The 16,286-nt window shown below is 43.2% G+C and overlaps 1 protein-coding gene across 3 annotated transcripts in view; it reads left to right on the top strand.

Moving 5' to 3' along the window:
• The window catches only part of LOC103145804 (cadherin-4-like), a 307,601-nt gene that overhangs the window by 270,792 nt on the left and 20,523 nt on the right, over window positions 1–16,286 (top strand). For all 3 annotated transcript variants that reach the window (XM_016677075.1, XM_007563401.2, XM_007563400.2), the window contains 3 exons: window positions 6,691–6,828; window positions 12,935–13,120; window positions 13,197–13,450. In XM_016677075.1, coding sequence (XP_016532561.1) covers window positions 6,691–6,828; window positions 12,935–13,120; window positions 13,197–13,450 — 578 coding nt within the window. The remainder of the gene's footprint in view (window positions 1–6,690; window positions 6,829–12,934; window positions 13,121–13,196; window positions 13,451–16,286) is intronic.

Here is a 16,286-nt window from a genome sequence, read left to right as displayed (position 1 = left end):
CTTTCTATTTTTTTTTTCCCCAACGGTGAATCACAGCTTCTTTTATCCGCTGCGTGAGCCGTTTGCGTAGATGTGGAGGCGTATCTAATCAAGTGGACTCAGGTTTACCTTCATATCTGAGTCAGTGTCTCTACAAAAGAGATGGAGAGCCTTCAGAGAGCAGCGCGCTGCCCTCAGCGCGTCTCCACGCTGCACGTTTTATTCAAGCCATCATTGCTTGTGTCCTTAACCCAGCATGGCGGACGTCTCCATGCAGGGACGACAACGAGACAGACACACTTCCCTGGATTTACAGTTCTTCCTCTCTTTTTTTTACTGCTTAGAAGGGAACGATGAATGTGTGTTTTTTTTTTTGTTTTTTTTTTATTAAAGATTTATGTGTGCATATTCATTAACTCTCACTACTCTGATACCCCTAAATGAAATCCAGCAAAAGCAAGTTTCAGACTAGTTATAGGGAAGTTTAAAGCCGGATCAGATCTAAACAATCTCCTAAGTTTTTACCGTCTCTATGACTACCATTTAATCTATCCACTGAAAATGCAAAGATATCTACACAAACTGACAGGGCGACATGATGACACTTGTCTTCAGCTGGGACAGGGAAGCTCAAAGTTTTAATGGGAAGATATGTGGAGCTAATATCTGTTAGCACCAGCCAACTTCCTTACTCCGGTTTCGGAAGAAAACCTGTTGGAAACGGCTTGAATCTTTCACTTTCAGCAGGACAAATATCCCAACCCTGTAAGATTCAAGTTCAATAACTTTACCCTCAATTCCTTTGTTTTTACCTCCATGCAATATTTTAATTAACCGCGTAGAAGAGAACCAAATATTGTAGGTCCTGAAAAGGGTCTTAAATGTTTCCTAACTTTATTTGCCGAGTGCTTTAGGTGGGTCTGTCCAAATCAGTTTTTGAATAAAAAGCTTACAGGATGCTTCAGACCCGACTTACTGCGACATAACAAAAGTGAAAAGCATGACTAATAAAAGAAAAGTATTTAAACAGGTTTAAATTTGTCATTGGAAGTGTTATCCCTGTGGTTAACATAGACTAAGAGTTGCAGTGTGCTGGTTTAGATCGAAGCCTGTTCATGTGTTAGAATGGCCCTGTCAAAGTCCAGAGCTTAATCCAATTCAGAATCTGAGGGAAGACTTAAAAATGTGCTCTTCACAGTTTGGTTGAGTTTAAGTTATTTGACAAAGATTGATATAAAATCCTATTAAAACAAATAGAAGTTTGTGGTTCTAACATTTCAGAATTTTTGTAAGGCAAAATATTTTGAAGTTTTAGTGTGTAAAGTAAAAAGAAACAACAACAAAAAAAAAAAACAATGTGCCTTTTTTCAGAAAAATCTTCACGCCCAGGCTTGTTTTATGGTTATTAAAATGTGATTAAATGGGTTTAAATTGTGAACACTGCTTTAAGCGATCACAGCGAGGCTGGGGGCGACGGGGTCAGCGACTCACTGGAGTGGACAGAGGGAAGGGAAGGAGCCGGGACTGTTTGACACAGATTACTAGTGACAAGCCAATGAGCGTGGTCGGTGGGCGCCCAGCAAGCCAGATCACAACTCAGCCGAGTCGAGACAGCAGCAAGCCTCACTCATCTGGCCTCCACTCCCCGAGTGGTTCTGTACAGAACCGCACGACGTTGAGATAATTCACTCACCTGTCCACGTCTTGCTGCCACGGAGCCACACTTCACCAGCTCACATCAGCATTAAATCAGGAGTATGTAACTTTTATAAAGCTCCTCTCCTCTACCTTCTCCTGGTGCCAACTGTAGAAATACGCTGATTGGTCAGAAGCTACCAATCAGAGCCAGGAGGAGGAGGGACTGAGCGCTGTCAGTCAAGCAAAGCTACGCTGCAGCTGGTTCATTTACAGCTGGCTAAATGTTCTGGCTAGTTAGCATAGCCACCGATGACGGCGGATAAACGGTTTTCTTCATTAGCACATTTAGCAATGCTTACATGAGCATGATTGACAACTCTAAGACCCTCCTCCAGGCTCTGATTGGTTGATTTTGACCAAGGGTGCATTTCTTCAGACAGCAAAAGGAGATTAAGTAAATTTATTTATTTGTTTTTATCTCATAACAAACTGTCACGACATTGCGCCAGTTTTATAAAATTTGTAAAAGACTTTTTGTTGTTGTTGTTGTTTTTCATAAAAGTTGCACACTGTAGCTTTAAGTCCCGCTCTGTTTTGGTTAACACAGTCTCATCTTTCGTTTGCGTATTAAGACCGCCCCGCTCGTTCCACCTCACCTGACAGCTGCTCTGTTGGGCAATTTGAGGAGTCAACGTTGGAAACTTTAAGCCATTTCCCAGTATTTGTGTTCCGTCTGCTGGACGGCGGGCTGCCTAATTTGGGCCGTGCGATGGAAAAAAAAAAAAGAAAAAAAAAGCAATGGAGGCCTTTATGGTCGGCAGATGTGCGGATGTTTCTCCGGTCTCTGATGGCTCCTTGCTCGTGCAGATTGAGTTTGGTGTGGCCTGTCGGCCTATTTGGTTGCGAGACAAGCAGCTGCGTCTTCTGCCAGTGCTGGACTTTAATCTGAGGGGGAGATTTTTTTTTCCTGTTCAGCACTTCTGCTGTTCTCATTAGAGGGTTCCTGCTTGGACAGGAGAGTGCTCCCGCGGCGCACGCGCTCGCTGCACATAAACACACGCCGGCCGAGTGCTTTTACATGTCTGAGTCCCACCTGTTCCCACTCACCGCAGGGTTAATGGATGCATATGTGTGCAATCGGAGGGCCGTAAACTTGTAACTACTCTCAGATGGGTGATATAACCCTGCAGGATGGCACGGACCCCCCCGTCGTCCAACCCCCCACCGAGCGTTAGCACCACCTACCGGCTCAGCTTCTCTTCCCCTGACCTGAGGAATGTGACGCATCCGTCAAAAAGCTCCAGCCTGTTAGCTTCTCATAACCATCTGCTGCTATTTCAAGACCGATGCATGCGACTGGATCTCAATGAGTCTGCAGTGAGACGCATTCAGTCAGAGAGGGGGGGATGTCTGTTTACCGAGGCCCTGGATGAGGCGAGATGGTATTGATATTTCATTATGAATCTAATAAAGGGCAGCCAGTATTGAGTTTTCATTAATAGCGCTGGTTTGGTGCAAATTAACACGTCGGCGCACTTCATAACGACTCGGAGAGACGCGGAACGGCCACGGCCGAACGCGGGATTTGACCGGACTTATCTCCCAATCAGCCGCTTCCTTCTAGTCTTAAAAAGAAAGAGGGAGAGAGGAAAAGAGAGAGGCTGAGAAATGACATGATCAGCCAAGATGTGATAAAAATAAAAATAAAGAAACATGGGAGGAGATCGAAAGAAGCTCAGAATGTGTTACCAAAGAGCACGATAAACCAGAGGGAGAAGAAAGAAGGGGAGAAGAAAAAGACTAAACATGGGAAGCGTTATCTCCCGAATGTGTGGCTCACCACGCCTCTGTTCAGCCTCGTTCCTGTTCCTTTAAGAAATCACAAGTGCCACTGGACTTCGAGTCATTAGAGAGCGCGGATGAATGTGCTGAAGCCAGCGCCGCAACAAACAGACGTTTAGACCGTCGCTGTAAGATTCATTGTGGATGTTTGAACAAGGGAGGCAGGTCCCACAGAGTGAATGGTTGGGCCGTCCTCGATTTCCATTCTCTCTCTCTCTCCCCCTTTCTCTTCTCTGGCAGAATGAAGCCATATGGATTTATAGGAATAAAAAGAACCCACAAAGCAGGGAGGCTTATATACAGCCAGGGTGGAAGCACACACACACACACACACACACACACACTGACTTAGAGGGTGGTTGGATCTGAGTACAGCGTGAACTTTCAGTACCACGGACAGAGCCAGTCTGCAGGGACGCTCTGCCTTTATGTTGTCTCTTCCTTTTGATTCAGCCGCATTTAAACAGAGTTCAGCATGTCGTGTTTCTTCATGCTGGGGCTCCGCCGTGCTGCCGCTGAACGCCCCGGCGTAGGGTCTACCGTTAGCTAATTCTGGCATCAGCACAGATTATGTATAATGCTGCCTATCACAACCCCATCTTCAGGCACGCTGCAGTTCTCATTTGGAACAATAGATGTCACTATAAAGGACAAAAAGCCTCGACTGAAAGAGTTGCGGCAGAAGAAGAAAATAGAACGTCGAATTGTTCTTATTAGAATTAATTATTTCTTATTAGAATGAACAATAGCTTTGTTGTTTCTATATGAATATGAACTTGTTTTCTTTGCATTATTTGAGGTCTGAGAGCACTATATCTTTGTCATTATTTTGACCGTTTCTCATTTTCTGCAAATAAATAAAGTTTTGCTTGGAATTTCAGAGACATGTGGTCAGTAGTTCATAGAAGAAAAGAACAAAGTTCATTTTACTCAAACATAAACCTATAAAGAGTAAAATCAGAGAAACTGGTCAGTTTAAGGGCTCTCTTTTTTTTTTCTTTTTTTTTTCCAGAGCTGTATTTGGTAGCATCTCTGTATTATAAATTGAAGGAACAAAACAAAGAGCAAAAACAGCAAAGCTCTGAAATGATTAACTTTGTTACTACTTGACTAATTAATAGTTAATGGCCATGTTGAGTTTACTGGACTCCACAAAAGCCCCAGTGGAAAGGCCTTCGGTTTTTTTCTAAGATTCAGCCTTAAGGGAAAAGAGATAGACTGACCAACCCAAACACATTCCTCAGGGTTTCTTCCTCTTCCTCTTCCTCTTCCTCGGTTTGAAGTCTCATTTCAGTCGTCACCAAATTATTCAACTTTCTTAACTTCTCGGTTCGAGAAATGTGATAAATTTTGATAGGTTCTACCAGCGGCTGGAACGCTTACGTGAGGCCGGTCAAACCCTGAAGTCTTGTTCTCCCTCACTCTGATGATGGGGAGACGCTGTCTGCGCGGAGGAGAGCTGTTCTGTGTACGGCTGTAATGATGTTTTTGAGAATGACCTGAGGGCAACAGCTACAGCAGGTGAAAGATCACGTCTGAGACGATGTCTGTGTTCACCACAGTTGTTAAAGTCAGCTGTGCAGAAGGAAGACTTTGCCCTTCTGCTGCTGCTATGAGTACTGCTAATTTGTGACGCCAGAAGAAGAGGCTGCAGTCCTGTTGGGTCGTTCTGGTATCCGGTCATCTGTTCATTGACTTTAACTGTCTGCTGATGCTGGTTCTGGTGGTTGGCTGTGTGGGGGGGTTAGCTGCCTTTCTCCAGGTACATCCTGAACCGCCACATGAACCGGCCGTGCGCGTCTTTGTTTTTGTAACTTTCTGCAAATTCAATTCAAAAGCGATTGTTGACGTAACTCATACCAGCTACTGGCACAATAAACTCTGTAATTACATAAAGTCACGCTGCTCCGTAGAGACGCACTGATCCACTTTTTTCACTTGCGATACTCATACAGATACCCGATGTTTAGTATCGGCCGATACCAAAATTACTTAAAAACTATTTTGTTGTTCCTTTGTTTTTTATGCAGATAGAAATGTACTGAATTACAAATGTATTTGATAACTCTGTGCAGCACACTTGAATACACCAGTATCTTCACAAGCTTGGTCAAACATATAAAATGAACACAACTTCAATTTGTTCAGTCAGTGCAGTTAGGAATGTAAGATAAAATAAATAAATAATAAGGAAACTGAAACTGATAACAAAGAACTGCAACAGACCTTCGTTCAAATGGTTCAGAAAGTGCAACTAGGAATTTAAAAAACTAATCTAAAATAAATAATCGAGCATGATGCTGCTCAGAGTAATACCAGATCTTTATCGACCCAATAAAGATATTAATATCAGATCTCCAGGACTCAGTAAGTACTACATATCAGCAAAATGCTTCCTGTAGATTTTTCCTCTACTATCACTTATAAGTACAGATTCTCTGTAGTGACATCTTCTGCTTCAAATGAGAACTGCAGTGAGTTTAACGTGACACATGGTTGACATCGATACCTGAAGGAAAGAATCCATTTATGAAAAGCAGGATGTGAAAAACTGGCTGTTATACAAACATTCACTTCTTGAAAGGGATTTAGCTGTTGTTTCCTTTTCCTTTTTTTTAATTAGTATAAATTATGTCATGCGCTGTCATCTCTATCAATAGATGCCAGAAACGGCTGACGTGAGTCTGACATTACCCTGCGTCCCTCAGTGCGGCTCTGCTCTATCACCGCTGCTCCTCCTCACAGTCACTGGACTAAATAAAGCCCTTTCACCTCCTTCCATTAGCCAAAGCTTTTCCTGTGCATCTTAAAGTGGCGGCACCTTCATTAGAGTGAGTGATGACCCGGGTCTGCTCCCGCAGCAGAACGCCGAGACTTTTCGACAGTAACGAATGGGCCTGTTAACCAGCTCATTGTTGCCTCTCTTAAACTTTGTGTGTCTGTTTGTCTTTGTTCATTGTGCCATTTACTGTGAGGAATCGAGCGGGCGAGCTCGCTCCATTTACACAGTTGTTCCAGTGAGCAGCCGGTTCATGAACGAAAGGATTATCTCGCGTGCCAATTCCAGGCCGGGAGTCGCGCTGGATCCGCAGATCAACTGTTCATTTGTCTTTTGGAGATCAGCGTCTCGTGGACGATTTTTACTTTTTCCCCTTTTTGTACCCCGCTGTCTGTTTGTTTGTTGCCGGATCAGCCGATTGTTGAGCACGATCTCTCCGTTTCTGTCCACAGAAAGTGTCGCAGTACACCATTATCGTCCAGGCCACGGACATGGAGGGCAACCTGAACTTTGGGCTCTCCAACACGGCCACGGCGCTCATATCCATCACCGACATCAACGACAACCCGCCAGAACTGACAGTCAGGACGGTAAGTCAAAATATGTGAGAAAAGATTGACTTTTAGAATGTTTTTTTTTTTTTTTTTTGCCTCGCTTTTGTTTTCACTATTCAACAATTATTCTGTTTGTTTAGCCTAAACGCTGCCTCAGGCCTTCTGGGTTCTCAGCAGGTCACCGGATGGATTCTGACGCCTTTTTCTCGACAGAAACTTTTCCATTTAGTGATTGTTATGCTAGCTTGAAGAGCAAAGCAGCTGGATAAATTTAACAGCTGGTACATCAGAAAGACGAGCAAAGAACATGACAGTTCAACAAATTATTTTAACTGACAGTTTGTGATCAAGAAAACGGATTTAGGACGGCACACGACGTCCACTGTGAATGGAAAATTAAAAAAAGATTAAATTTCCACCAAAAAACTGAGCTTGAAGTCAGAAATTTGCTTGCAAAGAGATTAATCTCAGACTTTTTCAGGAAAAAAACTTTGACATTCCTGAGTTTAAAATGTCTAAAATGATCCACTAATGGAAATTTTTTTTCTTTTTTGGTTTGTAAGTAAAAAAGGGGAAAAATAATCCACTTTTGAGACTCCGAAGTTTCCAAGTTTTTCTCTTAAGAATTTCTGAGACTAATCTCAGAATTTCTGAATATTTTGCAGGCGGAAATTAACTTCTTTTTTTTTTTCATTTAAGTAAAACTCATGATTTAAAAAAATTATTACATTTCTTTATTTTTTGCATTTTTTTGTCTCATATTTCCTCCAACTGGAAATAATTTCTTTAAAACCGATGCCGCCGAATCATTTCTTGTCATTTATACTTTTTTAAAATTTGTCAAATTAATTCATAATTCACAACCTTCTGTTTCACCAGATATGAAATGACAGAGCAGCAGTTTTACCTTATCCACTCCTCAAAACCGGGAAGACAAAAGTACACGTGTCATTCTACAGATGTGTGTTGATCTTCAGATCGGCTCTCCATGGCAACCGTTTGGTTATGAGAATCTCGTACACACATTGTACCAGAGGTGGAAACAGACTCGGTGGGTGTCGTGTCTACAGTTGCCTCCAAACTCTTAAATTCTGTATGCAGATATATTTTGTGTTCTCGGCATAAAAACAGCAAACTTAGCTGTTTCTGGGAGAGGCCAATTAAATGTGGGAATGCACTGAAAAACCTGGATGGGTGATGTGGGAAAGCAGGCTGAGAACAAATACTTGCAACTCAGGAACACTGTGCAACACGCAACATATGGGGGGAAACTAAAAGGTGCTGATGAAGTTGGGCTTTTTTCCTCCGTCCGTCCTTCCGCCTGCTTGCTCAGCCTCTGCCCTGTTTGTCTGCAGGCGTCTGGCCTCCGTCCGTCCCCGACACGTCTGCTTTTCCTCCAGCAGCGCAGCACGTTGCAGCTGCTTCGAGAATTACTAGAAGACGGCGATTGGTTCTGATGACTAAGCAGCATTCAGAGGCCAGGCTTTCTCGGAGCACAAATGTTTGCGTGGAGGCTTTTGAACGGGAGCATCTGTCGCTTTCCCTCTTTATTTTATTTTTTTTCTCCCCGCTCTTTGTTACTTTCCAGGTGATGAAGTAGAATTAAATGCTGACAGGTCCGTTAGAGCTACTGTACTCTTGTGGGCGCCCATCGTGAGCTGGATGTCAGAGATTTCAAACAGAAGCACCGCAGTGCTTACTGCAAAGCGAGCGAGTGAGTGTGTGTGTGTATGCGTGCGTGTGTTTGTGTGTGTTTGTTTGTAATACCTTGTGGGGACGATTTTCCTGACATATACTACATTGTGGGGACCAGTTGCTCCTTGTGGGGACCGGAGCAGGGACCGGAGCCTGGTCCCCACAAGGGGAAACCCTGTTTTTGGGTCAGGGGTCAGAGTTAGGACTAAGGTATGAATTGAGTTTTGGTTAGGGCTAGGGTTAGGTATGTGATGGTTAGGGTTAGGAAAAGGGTAAAGGTTAGGTTTAGGGTGTAGAAATGAATGGAAGTCAATGGAAAGTCCCCACAAAGATAGCAACACAAACATGCGTGTGTGTGTGTCAGGGTCGGACACTCGGATCCCCGCCTGCATTTTGCCGGCATGTTGTGTACTACCAGTACAGCTAAAGGCTAACTCTACAGTGGAAGGAAAAGGATGTGTGTTTTTTTTGTTGTTTTTTTTAATGCAGGGTAACCACAAGCCTTCACCTGACTATTGAACAGAGCTCATCTACTTGTAGTTTCGGTGTAAATCCAGCTTTCCTGTGAAGGTCTCAGAGGTTTGTTGGAGAATAATACCAAACAAATGGCATTTCAGAAACAAGGAACGCAGTTGACGGTTCAGGGATGAATTTGAGGAGATGGGTAAGAATAGATCAGAGCGGAGTACTTCCATCATCCGTCCCGCCGTGTGGAAATTAAATGAATCAGCAGCAGAGTGGCGGGAAAATGGAAAGCGCACAAACACCCGTGAAAAGCCTCAAATGCAAAAAAGCAAACTACAAACTGTAAATAATAATCATTGTCAAGTCAGGGTTTAAGAACGGACCAAAGCGCAGGGCCGTGTACGAAAACGTGCAGTAGAATCTACGGGTCACGAAGCGCGTTGGCCGAGTAATGAAAGAATCCAGAAACGAACAGTAAAAAAAAAAAAAACAAGAAGAGTTTAAACGCTGAGTCAGAGTTGGATAAATGACGAGAGCACCAGAGGAACTAATCGGAGGTGATAAGGAACAGCTGCGACTGAACACAAGTGGGGAAACCTGAGGGAGAGAGACTGATTAACGCGAAAGGAGCCGAACAAAGAGCCGGAGAAACTGGAGTCCAAATGGAAAACACAAACGTTTATGGAAGAGAACGAAATCCCACAGAACAGAACAGACTGCAACAACAAACTGAGAAACTAAACGCAGGGGAGTAAATTCATGAGGCAGCGCCCTTCTGACAACGATGAACATGGAAATGAACAGAATGAAGGGATTTTTAGAACTTAAAATAAAACAAGGAAAATAAACAATAAGAAAAGCTACACTGTTCTGATTCTAAGTAACTCACATATCCAATAGGATAAAGAAAAACAAAAAAAACTAGTTTGTGTGTTTGTGCAAAACAAAAAAAAGTATTTTCAAAGCAATATAGAAGGACTAGGAGGAAAAGCTTATTCTGTTGTTAGACAGCTATAAAGCCTAACAGCTGCTAATTGCGGGAAGGACCTATGATGATGCTCCTTTGTGCGCTTAGGATGCAGCAGCTGGTCTCTAATGCAGACCTGCAGTGCTGTTCCATTGTGATGCATGGAGAGGTAAACATTGTCCAAAAAGTGCTATTAGTTTTGAAAAGAGAACCGCGGTCTTTCCAGGACATCAGTCCTTTAATCCTGGAAATGTTCTTCCGGTGACAGAAGGCCGACTTTCTAATTGTCTTTATGTGTATCTGAAGGTTCGGGTCTGAGTCTATCACTACACCCAGACCCAGATAATCCTTTACATTGATTCTACTGAAAGACGAGAGCAAAATGCAGGAAACTATGTATAATTGTCTTCCCGCTTCATCAATATAAGCTAACTTGCGTGGGTCTCACATAAAATACTAATAAAATACATTAAAGTTTGTGATTGTAACCTAACAAAGTGGAAAAAACAAACAAAAGCGTTGTGTATCCTCAACAAACTAACAAGGTTGTTACTCAAAGGCCGGTTTACGTTATCCTGGTGTGTGACTCAGATATGCTAATGAGTAAAAATGAATAAAAACCCTGTTTTTGTTTGCTTTTTCCACTACTTCGTCATTTTCTGTAACTGGCTTTTGCTTCCCACACAAACAACGAGACCTGGAACAGTTCAGTGAATTTTTTTATTTATTTTTTTTCCTTACAGACTCAAGAAGATTTAATTGGTTTCTGGTGGAGGGGCGGGGGAGAGAAAGTATATGCATGTTATTTAGGCAAAATTCCTGGACTGCTTGTAAACCAAGCTAATATATTACTTCTAATTTGACAAAAAAAAGAAACATAAAGGCAAACAGCATTGGTCTGAAAGTACTGTTATTACTTGTTTGTCGTGTTATGAATGGTGATAATCACAATGTTTTTTAGCCAATCTGATCTAATCAAACGCACAAAACGAAGCACAAGGGTTGAAAATGTGAAAATCCAATAAAATCTAAAAAAAAAAACAAAAAAAAAAAAAACTGCTGAAAATGAGGAATCTGAACGAGATGCTACTGGACTTTTCCAGCCCAATCTCCAACTTTTCATCAGTAAGATTATTGACCTAACTGCTCTGACAGCTAAACGCTGTCCTAACTACGACCAAACGCGTCTCTCAGTCCGGTTTCAGTGCTCACCTCTGTACCGAGACCTGCCCTTTCAGAGACACATAAAGACAATAATAAAGTCAGGCTTTTGTCACCTGAAGAACATTTCCCATCGCCACGGTGATCCAAATGTTTCTGGCTTCATCAACGCCCAAAGTTCACAGAGAGGGTCAAAGGTTCTGGTGAGGTGAAATGAAATGAGGACTCCAGCGACATTTGAAGCTTTGGGGAACATCTTTAGCGGCAGACCGTGGCGTTTTGGCTGGCGGCCTTCGTCATGGTCGTTGCAAATCATCAAAAAGCTGCCAGAGAAGAATCACAGCAGCAATTTAAAACTGAATTTAAATTTTTAAAACAGACTGTAAACGATGAATTGAATGTTTCCTGACTGATTTATTTGAAAATAAAAACCACTGACTGAGGATGAAATATTGTCACCTTCCTATAATAATGGCCTAATGGCCTTTTTATTTGTCAAAAGTATGTATTTCTAATTTTTACATAAATCATCTGTTTGTAAAAAAAAAAAAAAAGGGTGGGGATTTTATGTATTTATTTATTGCCAAAATCACTTTAGGTAAAAAAAATTTCTTAGGTCATTATTTTAGAAAGGTGACAATATTACAGACAGCAAAACTATTACATGAAAGGTATGTACATATTCAGTGCTAATCTGAAATACATTGTCAAAATAAAAAGTTTAAGTTTTTTATGAAGCAAACAGTGCAGCAGGGTTTTTTCCCCCTAATTTTCTTCTCTCCCTACATTAAAAATTGCCACCATCTTTTAGCAGGCACTCTTTAAAAGAACGCATTTTGTGTTTGCATCTACCTTACTAAAATGCGGGCCATGTGTGTCAGCCCCAAAGTGTTTGAAGTTTGAGAACCTGAGTGGTTGTGCACAAGTTTAGCCATCCCCGAATGCCTTTGTGAATTTGTCCTTCTGTCTCTAATAAAACCTGGCGTTGTCTGATGTCTGTCCTCAAAAGGCCGATCTTCTGCACGTTCCGGCTCGGCATGACCAAATCAAACGGTTCGGTTTGTGAAGGCTGAGCCGAAGGACTAAATTAACCAGGAGAATGGGAGGCAAGTTAAATCAGAAGAGGAGGAGAGGAAAAGAAGTCATGTTCCAACATGGCTTTAGTCACTAATTCTAAATAAAATCAGTTCAAATGTCCAATGGGAAAAACTCGATTGAGAGTTTAGACTTCACGCGTCTCCCTTTGAGTGCCCGTCCCTTCACATCTAGATAAATGCTTCCCACTGTGCTGTAAATTCCTCTTCGGGCTCTCCAGCTGTCACAGAGCTTCCTCCACAAGCCAGTTTATAGGAGAGTTGTCTAAGATTGCAATATAATGAAGATCATTAGCCAGAGATTATTCCTACTGATGTCTTAATCACAGCACTTATCTAATTACTTATTAAGACCTGGATTTGCTTCATGCACAAAATCCAAATTAAATGGGTAAACACTTAATTGAAAAATCCATTTGTTCAATTAAAGAGTTGCATCTGAGCAGATATGGTGCAGAATAAAGCGCCGCATTAGCATAATGGAAGATAGCATTTTGTATTATCCACATTTGGACAAATGCGCCGTGTTTTCCTCTTTTTTTCCCTCTTGTTTTCTAATATCCGATTTGTGCTGCGACCGCTTCGGGTCCGTGCTTCTGTGGGCAGCAATTATGCAAAATCCTCTAAAGATGGATGACAGCGCAAGCGAATGCGTCAAAAGTCAATAAGTCAGATTATTAGCAAACGGTCAAACTTCTATGCCGACATCATCTTAATGTTTTTCTTTCCTGCCCGTCCATTCCCTTCCTCCTCTGTGCAGTTTTCCGGTGAAGTGCCAGAGAACAAGGTGAACGTCGTGGTAACCAACCTGACGGTGGTGGACCGGGATCAGCCCCACAGCCCCAACTGGAACGCGGTCTATCGAATCGTCAGCGGCGATCCGTCGGGACACTTCACCATCCGCACAAATCCCATCACGAACGAGGGGATGCTCACGGTGGTCAAGGTAAAACCAAAGCTGCATGCAGTCCCGATTTGTCCCGTCGCCATCGACCGTCTCACACCATGCCGTCACTTTGCAGCCGGTGGATTTCGAGATGAACCGCGCCTTCATGCTGACGGTGGTGGTGTCCAATCAGGCCCACCTGGCGAGCGGCATCCAGTCCTCGCTTCAGTCCACGGCGGGGGTCACCATCTCTGTCCAGGATGTGAACGAGCCGCCCGTCTTCCCCGTCAACCCTAAGACGATCCGTTTCGAGGAGGGCGTGCCGGCGGGGACCACGCTCACGGTGTTCGCAGCTCAGGACCCCGACCACTTCATCCACCAGATCGTCAGGTACGGGTCGGAAAAATAAAAATAAAAATCTTTGCACGTTTTGAATTTCCGGTTTTGATCTCTCCGCGGACATTCGAAACACTTTTTTTCCAGCCATCTTGCAGTGAGCGGCACCTTCTTTTAGAAGCATGTGACATGTCAAAGACAGAAAGAAAACAAAACAAGGTGACATGTTAAATTGTCTTTTTTCCTTCTATTTTACCAGGATAAAAATAACCAATTGAGATTAAAAACCTCATTTTCAATCGAATCCTCCTGACCAAGAAGCAGCAACACAAAAAGTTACACAGCTAAAAGAAAATGACAGGCTATGTCGCTGAATCGGCCTCAAGAACTTTTAGTTTGGATGTTAAAGCACTAATTCAGTCAATCTCAAAGTTTCTTGCAGTAAGTTCCAAAAAGATGGAACAGAGTGGACTTACCCAATTCTGTCCGAGCAAAAGAGGCAGAAACAACCGCCAAGTTGTGTGAAAAAAAAAACAAACAAAAAAAAACTATGAGGGTAAATATTTCTCTCTGCAACTTTAGCAGAAATGTAGGTCAGCTTGAGTCCAAGTAAAGCCTTGTAAAAAACTATTTCACCAATGGGAGCTGCTTCAGGCAGATAGTGCAGATCACATTGTTGGCATCCTGTATTTGCGGTTGAGACTAGCAATATCTTTGCAAAGAAACTTTACTGTAATACCATCAGCCTTCCTGTTTTCTGTAGAAGTCTTGCTTTCGCTCACTCTCCTGCAGCCTGAATCAACTGCATATGTCTCCATGTCAGAGCTCCACAATGCCAGGAAAACATGTCATTGTTCAATTTTGATTGAACATTACATTAGTTGTGTTTGACCCAGATGTCTTGGTCACTCCAAGACAGCCGACAGGTACATTTTTGTTATCGTTGCCGACTTCTCTTGTCCATTATGACGTGGGTCGCTGCCTTTCTCAGTCAGGTTGACCTGATCTCAGAGGGGTTTTATCTGGTGAAATGAAGGTCTAATAATAAAATAAATCATTTCCAGAATGAATTGAAAAGCATTCAAAGACCAAACAGAAATCCGGTCCTTAAAACGGGTCCATATTGAGCCAGACCATGTCACTAGAACAAAGAAAAGTCTCTCAAACTGGAAGCGAGTGCACCTCTTTGTAAGCGCTAGTGTAGAAGCTAATGTCCTGACTGCGATCACGGCCGTCTGTGACAGCCGTTTGAAACGTACATTTCTGGCCGTTGGGGGAAATCCACGTCCACTATTGGCTTTTCTATTAAAGCACTCGCTCAAGCAAGGCGCCGGGATAGGCCTGAAGCGTGGAATTCATTTGTAGTTAAACATTTCCAATATTTTGTGCACTTCCCATATCGCGGCGCACAAAATATTGAGCTTCGCAGGCGTTTACTCGGCACTGAAAGCTTTCTTCACAGCTTACGCCTCTGAAGCGACATTTTCCGCTGATCTCTCCTACCCACGTCCCGGTTATCTCCCCCTCCCGTTCGGTTGCCAAGCAGCCGGTGTGAAGAGGTCGCTCTGCAACGAGCTGGACAGGGGAGGCCCGAAACGCCCGCATTTCCTCCTCATCGATCCGTGCCGTCGCAGCCGGGACGACACGCGGCAGGGACGGTGCCATCCCAGCATCGACCCCTCTGCGGCGGAAACTCCCACGTGCCCCGCCGAAGTCCGGCTTCGCCCTTCCACTCCGCTGCCGGCACCAGATGGATTTTTCTTAATGTCAGGGAGGCAGCCGTGTCCGCGGCGAAACCTGGCGGAAATGTTACCGAATTGACAAAAGAGAGGTGAAAGAAAGAGGCGTACTCATGCGTGAGAATATCCTCCGTCTACTCCTTTATGCAAACGGCCTGAGCTCATTTGCCCTTTGAAAGAAGTCACTTTTCATACGCTGCACTCTCTATCCTCCCTCTACTCCCTCCCCGTTGACCCCCGTCATTTTCCTTTCTGTCGGTCGGTGTGTCTCTCATTGATGTGAGCTCAGAGCTGCTTTTTCCTCCTCGGGAGTTTTTCCAGCAGTCGCTCAGCTCATGGCGGCACGGTCTCTACTCCCGTATTCCCTTTCAGCAGCCTCGCTGAACCCCTGTGCACAAAAGACACAGAAATGCACAAACACCGGCTGCTAGATGCACACCGTCGACATGCAGGCGAGTACCCGCAGAGCATGACTGAAAGCCCTGCGTCGAGGATGGGAGAGGAGCCAGCTTTGGCTGTTTTATGCTTTTCTGAATTTCTTGTCTTTTTGTTCACTCTCTCTCTCGCTCTTGCTCTCTCTCTCTGGAGGAAAGAGAAAACAAGATTATGTGAAGCCAAGACTGTTTGCCAGCTGATTTTACTGTTTGATGGGATTTAAGAGACGGCGAGGATGAGTAAATGTGGGTTTGCGTGCGTGTCGTTATGTGTTCCTTATAAGTGTTGATTATTAGCCTCTCCAAAGTGAGGACACTTGATTGGGATGTGAGATCATGATGAAGATTATTCGGATGGTAGAGATCGGAGCTAGAAGCTGGCAGGCCGTTGGACAAGCGGTCCATTTCAGAAATATTTATACCCCTTTATTTTTTTTTCACAACTTAACTACCATGATTTATCAGGGTTATAGGCAGGCCTGTCACAATAACAAATTTCTCTGGACGATAAATTGACCCAGAAATTACTGTGATAAATGATAAAATTGTTCTAATGTACTGATGAAATCTTGATGATGACATATTATCAAGTTCAGCCTTACAAATTTTAAAAGTTTGAATTAATATGAGTTACAACAACATTTAATTTCCCATTGGCATCAATAAAGTATTTTTGAATTGACTTGAATTGAATTAAAAAGTCCAACAAACTTTAAT

The sequence above is a fragment of the Poecilia formosa genome, unplaced genomic scaffold, assembly GCF_000485575.1.
Source record: "Poecilia formosa unplaced genomic scaffold, Poecilia_formosa-5.1.2 Scaffold147, whole genome shotgun sequence".
Taxonomy (NCBI): Eukaryota; Metazoa; Chordata; class Actinopteri; order Cyprinodontiformes; family Poeciliidae; genus Poecilia; species Poecilia formosa.
Note: the sequence above shows the minus strand (reverse complement) of the source record. Positions and strands in the feature narration are given on the sequence as shown.